Source organism: Malania oleifera, chromosome 13 (assembly GCF_029873635.1).
Source record: "Malania oleifera isolate guangnan ecotype guangnan chromosome 13, ASM2987363v1, whole genome shotgun sequence".
Lineage (NCBI taxonomy): Eukaryota > Viridiplantae > Streptophyta > Magnoliopsida > Santalales > Ximeniaceae > Malania > Malania oleifera.
The window spans coordinates 2,989,313-3,000,409 of NC_080429.1; the positions used below are offsets into that span (position 1 = coordinate 2,989,313).

An 11,097-nucleotide genomic window follows, 5' to 3' on the forward strand; every position below is an offset into this window, starting at 1 on the left:
GGGTTGAAGTAGGATTTCTGGAATTTAGGGCCCGGGTAAGCACCGCGGGTGTAATTTTGAGACCCGCAGGAAAAATTTTAAAAATTAAGTGGGTGTTTTAAATAATAGTTTAAAGATTAATTTGAAGTATGTGGGGTCTAAGGAAGGCTAGATGAGTATTATTTTGGAGAAATAGATTAATTAATTTGGAAAAAATGTAAATTGCAATAGTTAAATTTTGGGCGCCAAGGGCATGAAATTTTGGATTCTAGCGAGACTCTCAGTAAGCTAGGTAAGGGGAATAAATTATAACAGTATTTTTAGAATTATTATTTGAATTAATATATGAAAATGAGCATATGATATTTTGTCTGAAAATTATTATGATATAAATATCAGATAAACTGTGTGGCATTTGAGTGATGTTAAATTGTGGTATTTTGGAGTGTAAAATATAACGATAAGTAATTTCTAAGAAAATATTGAGATGAGAATTACTTATGTGATTAGTGAAAAATAATGTAATATGGTATTATTATATGAGTAGAAATGTTTTGCCTGGAAAATGAGATTTTGTGAATTATTGATATTGGAAAATAATGAAATGTGGTATTTATTTGTGAGTGGAAATTATTTGCATGAGAAATGAGTATTTTTGGAAAATGTGAAAAATACATGAAAGATGATAAATGATATTATGAGATGATGAAATGTGCACAGAAAATGATAAGAATATTTATATTGAACTGAATTGTGATATACTGGAATATAATTGATGAAATGTCAATACCGCATAATGATTACGGGTATATGGTGGTAAACCCTATTGGATGGTTATGATATTCAGTACGGTACCATTGCGAGTGGTGTTAGTGCAACCACACAGATTCTTGGAGCGTGTGGCGTGATAGTCGACTGTGCCATTGTGTAGGGTTGTTGGGCCCCCTGAGTCCGGATCAGGGTATTAGGCCGGCCAGTCGTACTACAGACGCAATATGTGATATGATATTTGATCTAACCGGGTCGGTCAACCGCGGTTAGATCCAGCCTTTGGGCCACACAACCTTGACCATGGGGGGAAGCATGACATGTATAGAAAGATCCTTAGGGTGGCAATGAGTTACAGACGCAATGTTGGTATTTGATACCGAGAATACTCATGAGCCGGAAAGTAAAGTGTAAATGAAAAGTGAAAGAATGATAAAATTGGCTAAAATAAGGAATGAAAGAAAGAATGGAAATTGAGAAATAAAGAATGATAAAATTGAGAAATGGAACAGTGTGAGTTAATAATATAAATAATTAAGGCGAAGTGAAACTCTCCGCCTAAGGGCTTATTAAGTAAGGTGAGTGCCTTGATGGGTATCAGATGTGGTCATACCTAATTACATAACATGTTAGGGCAGAGGGAAGCTACCTGTATGGACGGGTAATCTTCCCTATTCTCAGGAACTTCGCGGGTAAATATGTGTTGGAAATCATTGAATTTGATAAATGATTTTAAAGCTTATAAAAGGTTGTGTTGTATATCTATATGATTATGTGTATGTGAATATCAGTGTATTTTCTCAAATAAAATGGTGATTCGAAAAGTAAAGTGTATTATAATTGTATTCATTTGGCCACACACTGTAAATAATTTATTCCTTCTTACTGAGATGTGTTTCACCCAATTTATTTAAATTTTTCAGGGAATAGAAACCGGCCGGGTGATAGAGCTTCGTGATAGTAGGGAGCTGAGACCCTGATACACAGGGTGAGTTTTTGGACTAGGGGGGATGTAATTCTCCTAGAGTTGAATAATAATTTTTAGTATGGGAAGGTAGTATGAATATTTGTATGTATGTTGATACTCTGGGTATTGTATTCTGACTGATATGTGTATATTGTCTTCCGCTGTTAGGTTGAATATAATAAAATACTTTTTACCCGGTACCCAATGCGGGTCGGGTTGTATGAATGGTAATAGGATTGTTAACGTGGCCGATTTGTGGATTTTGTGGATTTATGACGAGATTATTTATTTATTATTAAAAAAAATTATACGAAAATCGGGGCGTCATATTTGGTGCCGCACCAAGGGGTCCAAAAGGCTTGTTAGTGGTTGGAGTTCCTATGTAATAAAAAAAAAAATGTGCGGCTGCTTTTTTTGCTAGAAAATGAGAAATGAAAAATAATATCATCTACGAAAAATATTGTTTACCATGTTCTCTGAAATGTATCTTTTGGATGGATAGATTGGGTCTCATTTCCTTTCGTCAATAGTTCAACCTCTCGATTTTTGTTTGATTGATATAGATTTTTGATTTTTTGATTTTAGTTTATTTTATTATTTTGATTTTTGATAGGCATATTTAAATTTTTTTCTCATTTAGCTTTATTTGGATTTGTAGTCATATTTTGAGTGATTGCTGGTGTTGTTTTTGAGAGACTTTTAATATCTTTTATCTGTAATCTCTCATTACTTGTCTTATAATCACTGTATTCCTTCATAAAAAATGAAGGTATATCAATAAATAAATTGAGGTGTCACCCTCTTTAAAAAAATAATAATAATAATAACGAGTTTCTATCAAAATAATATAACAGCTTGATTCGTTTGTACTCATACATATAATCAAATCGAATGGTCATAGAAATTCGGGCAGTCCTTAAAGCCCACTCACACCGTCACAAACTTACACCAAAACTACACACAAAACTTTTTTCCCAATGTCATCCCCTTCGACAAAAGACAGCGCACTATTTCCCCGGCTTCGCTAACATACGCCTAATGTCCACGATTCCCCTCAATTAATTTCCCGACGCCTCCCTCTTTGTTCTTTTGACTCTTCTGATTTCCACACTCGATGCCCGCTTTCAATTTAACAATTCAGACATTTTTAGGGAGAAAATCCTGGTCGCTTTTAGGTTTTTGAGCTCGAATTCCAAATCGATTTCGGGGTTCGAAAAACTTGGTAGGTACTGTTAAGTTTTTGAATCCGAATTTAGAATTGTGATTCGATTTCACGTTCAACGTTCCTAGGGTTCTAAATTCCTGTTCGTTTTAGTTTTTTTTGGGTGCTGGAATACCAAAACAATTGTTGGGTTCCATAATTAGGGTTTTGAATTTGAAATTTCAGCGATGGGTGAATGGAAGATGGATGAGATGTCATTGCCTGCTCTCTTCGAGCAAGCTCGGAAAATTCATCTCATGGCGTCGGACTCGGGGGCTGATCAGGTAATCTAATCTCTCCTGCTCTTTTCTCCATGCGCTGGTCGTTTTGATTGGAATCATTTGATTTTACGTATTGATTTGAGTCGTGGGGTACTCAGGAGACTCTGAGGAAGGGCTGCGAGGCTCTGAGGCAGTGCGAGGACATGGTAAGCAAGCTGGGGTTGTTCTCGGCTAATGAGACCAAAGAAGATATCAGCACAACCAACCTCAAATATGTGATGGTAATTGTTTCTTCATTTTTTATTTTTTATTTTTAAAAATTTTGAATTTGTTGTCTTGCAATTTGAATTTCTGATTTTCTGGGTTATCAGACAATAGAAATGGTTATTTGAGCATTTCATTTTCTCTTTGCCTGTCCCTGTTGTGTTGATTGAGAACAGTTCTAGGAAATTTTCTGGAGAAGGAATGTATTAGTATTTTCTGGGAGCACAAATTTGGTTAGTGAACTTGAAATTTTGACAAAATTCTATACATTTTTGTATTAAAAACTTTCCACATTCACAGCCCCAAATTTTTATTCCTGAATGCTATGTCAATGGTTTATTTATGTCAACAGATGTTGTGTAGCTGGGTTAAGAACTTTTCATTTCTCTTACATCATCCAGTGCAAAAAGACATGGTCATTCTATGGGCCAAACATTTTCTTTTCTCTGGGAAAACGTTGATGAAAAGTGTTTTCTTTCTATGTTGGTTCATAAGGTGTAATTATCTTATCTTGTTTTTTGATTGAGGACTATGGGATGGAATTTTTTTTTTTTTAATTTTCAATTTACAATTTTAGAAGCAATGTAATACTACATTTATGGTTTTTTCATCTTCCTTTTCATGCTATCAAAATTGTTCGGTGCATATTGATTGCTGCTTATGGTTGTGCTACAGGTGCCATTTTATCTCGCTGAGTTGACTGAAAAAGTTGCACATGACGACAGGGTACAGATTCTCAAATCTTCCCAAGCAAAGTTGAAGGTGCATGTTGTTTGGTACTTGTTGCGTAAACTAAATCTTACTTGTATTTATTGCCCTATAATTTTTATGTTTTTTAGGTTAGGTTTGTACTCTTTGTTCAGAGTTGTTTGTTGTAGTTTTCAATTATTTTTTTGGTCTGTTTTAGGAATTCATTTCATTTTGTGAGGCAATGGAACTTGTGCCTGAAGAGGAGTTGGAAACATCTGGCCAAGGGGGTCCAAATGCTCATGCTGATAGAAGGGCTAAAAAGGTAATTTACTGTTTTCTGAAACATGTATAGGTAGTGGATACTTGCGGTTGGAATGTAGTTCTTAATTCAACTGTGAATGTTTTAGATTGCTCGGTTCAAACGCCAAAGGGCTGCAGAGTCCAAGCTGCTAGAAATAAAAGAAAGGAAAGAGAGACGGGGACGTTCAACGAAAGCAGCTGCATTATCTACTCCCATTGAGGTTGGAGAGGAAGATATGCTGGATGATGATTTAGAAGAAGAACGAGAGGTTAGTTATTTTCTCATCCAATTATATGAGTGAGGAAGATCAGATAGTTGCTTAAAGATATTTATCCATAATTCCTAATTTAAATTACTCCTTTTTCCTTAAAATTTGATTGATGGAGGCAAAATTTGCCATAAATACTATGAGAATTCATTTTTCTTTATTTTATTTTTGGATAGGAGAAAATTTGCATTAAGAACCAAAGTAATATACTATGGAAGAGGACAATATGTCTAACAAAAGCTACAATCCGAAACGTTTCCAAAGAGCTTCCCTCCAATCCCTTAAAGATTGGACAGTGATAACAAACCCCCACCCCCCCCCCCCTCCCTCCTCCCCCAAAAAAAAAAAAAAAATGCTGAAAGAGTGGGCCCATAACAAAGCCAAAAACACCACCATATCCCACAATAAACCAGGGCAAGTTCTGCTGCTCTTAGAGATTCTCGTGTTCCTTTCTGTCCAAAGGGTCAATAAGGTTGCAAGAATTGCTCCACTCCATGGTACACGGTCCTTTCTACTTGAGCCAAAGCCCTTATGCGTCACAACCAAGAAGTTCCTCACATTCCAAGGCGCTATCTAAGCTTCACCTGTGTAATAGAAAGAGAACATTCCAAGGTGTGATGCTACCTTATAGTGCAGAAAGAGGTGAGCATTCATTTCATTGGACTCACGACAGTAGGGAAAAGCTTTAAGGAATCACCTTCTCACATTTTTATCCTCCGGTAGGGTGATAATGGTCCAGCATGGAAAGCAAGGTGGTAAGCTGGCTGACCTCTCTTTCTCACTGAGATTCTTGAAAAAAATGGAAGTCTCAAGAAAGAGGGCCTCCCTTAGAAGAGATGAATGATGTAGTAGGTGCATCATGGAAAAAACAAATCTTAAACAAATGAGGTACCTTAAACCCCCAAAGGAACCTCATGCATTCCACACATCTTCCTAGGCACCCTATTTCCATTTCCAACTTTGTAGCAGGTGAGGGAGAATTGGCTCCTTACCTGGTACACATACTTCCACAAGCATGCAGGAGAAATAATACTGCATCCTCTTGTTTCACACCCATTTTGATGGATCCCATATTTGTTTTGATCACCTTTTGCCTTGGGGAGCTTACTTCTAGTGGGAATCTCCACAACCATTTACGGAGATGTTTTTGGATACCACATTGCCAATCCCCAATCGCCCTTTAGATTTAGGTTCACTAACCACTTCCCATTATCTAAATGCTCTCCCTTACCCTCTCCATGACCTGACCAAAGAAAGACACATCAACCTGTCTAAATCCTTGGCAATTTTTAGGGTCACTCTAAAAAGGGAAAGGGAGTAAGTAGGAATGTTGGAAAGGGAGGTGCCAATGTGTGTAACACAGCCTCCAAGTGACAGATACAGCCTTCCGAATCCTCCAATCTCCTACCCACCTTCTCAATCACAAGATCCCAAAAGGCCATGGAGTTGGATCTCCTTCAAACAAGATACCAAGATAAGTCGGCAGTCACTCAAGAGAACCACACCCTCCCAAGGATTTAAAAGGTTGTAGATCCCTAGCACCCATATTGATTCCAGCCACCATGCTCTTGGACAAATTGATCTTGAAACCCAATATCTTTTTGAAGATTTTAAGCAAGATAATGGCTTCCACACACTCTTTATAAGAAAGCCTCTAACACATGAAATTACACATAACCCTAAATCCTCGGGCCCCAAATACACAAAATCTTGTCTAATTAAAAAGCCAATCATGAAGCCATCAGGGCCAGGTCCCTGCCCAGATGAAACACTGTATTTTTTATTTCCTTAGCCTTGAAAGGTCCCCAACCACTGAGCTGAACTCACAACAATGGGGCTCCAATCGAGACCCTCAACCGTTAATCTATTCAGGGACTCTTCAGTAAACAGATGTTTGTAGAAATTGGTAATCTTAGCCCCAATCTAGGATTGCCCCCTCGCCACATGTTGGCACAAAAGTTGCTAGTGACTGTCACCAGATTACCAGAATTTTTGCATACTACCAGTGTCTTAGCTGCTAGCTTGACAATGGCTTGGATTGTTAAAATGCACTGTACATGCCTTGAATGGTAGTATGGTTAAGTTTCTTGAAAAATTAATGCTAGCAGTTTTTTAGGGAAAGGAGTATATAATGTAAGACTGAGTGTACAAATCTGGACTCCCACGCCATATCGGGGCTTTGAGAACGGCATGATGTTGCAAATTTGCAATTTTAGTTCCACATTTGGAGAAGCACTTTCAGTGACTTGAACGCCATATCAGGGCTTTGAGAATGGCATGATGTTGCAATTTTACTTCCACATTTGGAGAGGCACTTTCAGCGACTTGAACGCTGTATCAGGGCTTTGAGAATGGCATGATGTCGCAATTTTACTTCCACATTTTGGAGAGGCACTTTTTAGAAGATAAGATAAGGGAGGGACAACTTAGATGGTATGGACACTTGCAAAATAGGCCTTATAGTGCACCTGTGAGGAAAAGTGACTTAGTTACTGTGGGGAACAGTAGAAGGGGTAGGGGTAAACCAAAAATAACTTGGGAGGAGATAGTGGGTAAGAATTTAATATCCTTGAATCTATCAAAAGAAATGGTCCATGATCGCATAAATTGGCGGAAAAAGATTCATATAGCCTACCCCACTTAGTGGGACTAAGGCTTGGTTTTGTTGTTGTTGTTGTTTATTTGGAGAGGCACTTTCAGTGACTTGAACTTATGACTTTCCAATTTGGCATTTGCACTGTTATCCTTGTTTCAGATCCCACATCTGCTACTAGAGTTGGGTTTTCTTGTTTTGTTGCGAACCTTTTTTCATGTTTATGTATTTATATGTGGAGCTAATTGGTCTAGGTCTTTTTTCATTAAAAATCCAGAATTTTCAAGTACGATAAATTCTGTGCATATTTGTTCAGCTGATTATATCATTGCTCCAGCTGATATATCCCTAAGTTTGTTTCTCATGTTAATTTACCTTGTAATGGGTTTTTTGTCTTTTACTCTTCAGGTGGCATGCTTGATTCTCTTCTTTTTTAAAATATTAAAATATTTGACTTTTTCTTTTGCCATGAGTGACCTCTTGTGAAATATAATGTAGCCGAATTGTTTGGCAACGTAGATCTGTTGGCTTGTAGTTTCAGATCATGCAAATGCATCTCAGTGAGCAATAGCCTTCAATGTCAATTAACAAAGTCTTGAGAATCATTTGAGCGTTATTTAGTAATGAGTTGCTTGTGGCAATAATCTGTTGTTTTTTGTGTGAAGGGATTTCTTTTGTGTTTTTATTTTGCGATGAACAAAGTCATTCCTACAAAGTAAAAATGTGGGGCGTCATCTATGTATAGAAAAGAGATTTATTATTATTATTATTATTATGTAATCTATGTTAGCATGAACATTATAAATTGAATGTAAATACGTTTCTGGACTTAAAAATATATCTGCTGTTTATTTTATGCTGGGTGTGAATTGTCAAAATGTCCTGTTTTATTTTTTTTTCCTTTTAAAAATTAATTGGGCATTGTGACTTGTGACATTTTAGTTCCTCTAAAGCAGAATATTCTTTTTGCACAGGCTTGGCTCACAACTATTTCTTTGTCCATCTGTAAGGTTAGTCTTGTGAGTATATTCTACAGCATTGTAGATTTTTTCCTTTCAAATTAGTTGCATATCTTCAAACTACTTCCTTGGAATAAAATGCAGGCTTTTGATCTACTGGAAATGCTAAAGAAAGAGGAAGAAATGCTTTCTGCTATAAAGGAAAAACAGCAAAAGGTATTGATATTCTTGATTTGAAGGTAGTTAAGATTTTTAGACATCCTTTGAGATGGTTCTTGAAAATTTGTGTGTTTCTGCCCTTTGCTTTCTCACTGTCCTGCAAATGGTAGTTCTATCTTGTTAAATATGTATTTTGAATAAAATAGTCAATATCCGTGAGGTTATTTTCAGAATACAAAATTGTATTGGACATATGCCGACTATACATGTAAGATATTTTTCTCTGGAGGTGTGCTTCCTCTCCAGACATCAATATACCTAGCTGTTACACAGTTGCCCATTTGCCTCCTCTAAAACAACTATATGTATTACAGATACAAGAAGAGCTCATGTTTTGTTTGTTATCTGTTTTCCCCAGGAAGGGGACAAGGAAATTTCTCAAGCCATACTTGATGAACGCACCAAGAGAGCAGAAGCATGGCATCGTGATGCTGCTGCTCGAGCACCATATACAAAACCAGCACCGCCCATCACATGTGCTACTTTTGCTCAAGATATTTTGGAAGGGAGGGCAAATGCTTCACAGGCACATGAACACAAGCACCAGCCTCTGATATTTGGACCTGCAAGTCTTGTGGGTGGCGGCCTAACAAGTGAGAGAGAGAGAATGGCAGCTCAGGTTTTCCAGCCTGGCTACAGGTATTTTTCTATTTGTGAAGTAAATATTGAGCTACCGAACGAATAAATAAATATTGAGCTGGTAAGAAGGGTGGCTGAAATTCTGTTAAGGGTTTAAAGGGTCCTGTGCACTATCTGTTTTGATGTTGGGTAGGCAGGTAGCATTGGTATGATTTGTCGTCTTTCTTGATCTGCTGTTCGGAAGTGCTATTTTAATTTATCCCAAAAAAGGAAGTGCTATTTAAGTTCTTGATGGAATTTTAGGCTGCAGACAATGAGTGCTGGGGGAGATGTACACTTTCATTTTAAACATCTGGCTTGAATTGCTAAATTTGAATTTTATGGAATTGTTAGGTTGCCAACCATGAGCATTGAGGAAGCTGGATTAAGAGAGATGGAGATGATGAACAAATGGCAGGAGAGAAATGCTAAGCTTTTGCAAGAAGCTAATTCCTCATGGTACAAGGACAATAGGTTGGGACCAGCAGAAAAGGATGATGAAGACGAAGATGATGCTGCCCAAGAGAAGGCAAGGGCATGGGATGACTGGAAAGATGATAATCCACGGGGTGCAGGCAACAAGAAGCTTACTCCCTGCGGGTAAAGACAGATCGATCTGTTTGTTGTGTAGTCTTCTTAAAGACAGATCAATCTCCATTGATTGATCCCTTCTAATTTTGGTTATTTCTGATGTTTCCCCATATTTCAACTAGCATGCCACTACCTCAAGAAAGTTTGGGTTTTGAGGACTAGTGTTGTGTATAACAAGTTATTACACCTCTAAAAGATTTAGTCTTGAGATTGTATGGAAGCTTCCTGTTTATTTTTTCCAAAGTGGCAAAGCATATTTGACGTCATTGAATGAATGAATGGATTTTTGTTCACAAATGTTTGCTATTGTATGATTCATACAGATGATGAATGCCATCCCTGGAGTTCCATCATGCTAAGATGTTACTTAGGCTCATTCTGGTGAACAGTTGGTGAAGCAGTAGTTTAAATGGGAGCCAAATACTGACTGTTACTGTGGTTGTACCCTGTTTTGTGCACGTTCCCTCTTGTTCTGCCCTTTTCTCTTATAAGGGATTAGGATCAAGGGAAAAGAAGTTATACTTGTTTGGTTATCGAGAGAAGAGAGAAAGAAATAGATAAAAAATTATTTTTATATGAGATCGGTATTTGAATTATAGTTTTTTTTTTAAAAAAATATTTGATTAAGTTTAATAATTACTATATTTTACAAATCATTACATTTTTAGTGTAATAATTGCACTAAATTGATCTAAAATTGTAATGATTTAAGATGCATAATGTACGTTTTAGTACAAAAATAAACATATGTAGAGGCTTTAGAATAGAGTATGTACATTATAGTAAAATGCTTTGTTATGCCTGCAATGGCAGCCAATGTATTTGGAAATGCGGTACGCCTTCCAAGCATAACAATTTCACAAATTTACTAAGTACTAAAGCCCATTTGTATCTTTGAAAAATAAAATAAAATTTTGTTCAGAAATTTTATTATAAAAATAAAAAATAAAAAAAAATAAATTCATTTTTATTGTTCCTTTATTCAAGTAATATAAAGAATGAAAATATTTCTCTTAGATTTTATGCAAATTAAACGTTGATGACATGTAAAATTGAAAGTCTCATTTTGATGAGGTGTATTTGGAACATTGAAGAAATTAGGAAAAGGAAAGAAAATTTTGAAGGAATTTTATTTTTTATGTCTAATTAAATGAAAAAAGAAAATAAAATATATACCAAATTAATTATCAAAATTTTAATTTTTACACATCATTAGCATTTAATTTTTTTGTAAAAAAAAAAAAGTAATGATATCGAATAAATTTTTACTTCTAATACTATTTAATATCAAGAGAAAATATAATGGAAAATGTATTTTCTTCTTATTTTTCTTTCTTAGAACAAAATATCTAAACGCATCCTTATGTCTCGATTTGGAACTTCGAAGACATTTAAGGAAAATACGAAAAAATTCACTTTTTCATGTTTGATTATCAAAGAAAATTAAAAATGTATCAA

The 11,097-nt window shown here is 36.0% G+C and overlaps 1 protein-coding gene across 1 annotated transcript; it reads left to right on the top strand.

Annotated features, from left to right (window-relative positions):
• Window positions 1-2,661: 2,661 nt before the first annotated feature.
• Window positions 2,662-9,936, top strand: LOC131146185 (PP2A regulatory subunit TAP46). Its single transcript, XM_058095572.1, has 10 exons — window positions 2,662-2,936; window positions 3,102-3,199; window positions 3,295-3,417; window positions 4,076-4,162; window positions 4,308-4,412; window positions 4,498-4,659; window positions 8,227-8,262; window positions 8,356-8,427; window positions 8,789-9,069; window positions 9,403-9,936. Exons 2-10 carry the CDS (start codon window positions 3,104-3,106, stop codon window positions 9,650-9,652), a joined length of 1,212 nt encoding a protein of 403 aa, XP_057951555.1. The 5' UTR covers window positions 2,662-2,936; window positions 3,102-3,103; the 3' UTR covers window positions 9,653-9,936.
• Window positions 9,937-11,097: the final 1,161 nt, after the last annotated feature.

Coding starts and splice junctions, on each gene's coding strand:
- LOC131146185 (XM_058095572.1), top strand. CDS start 3,104: ATGGGTGAATGGAAGATGGATGAGATGTCATTGCCTGCTCTCTTCGAG. Junction 8,263..8,355: donor TTTCTTTGTCCATCTGTAAG/GTTAGTCTTGTG, acceptor AATAAAATGCAG/GCTTTTGATCTACTGGAAAT. Junction 8,428..8,788: donor TAAAGGAAAAACAGCAAAAG/GTATTGATATTC, acceptor TGTTTTCCCCAG/GAAGGGGACAAGGAAATTTC.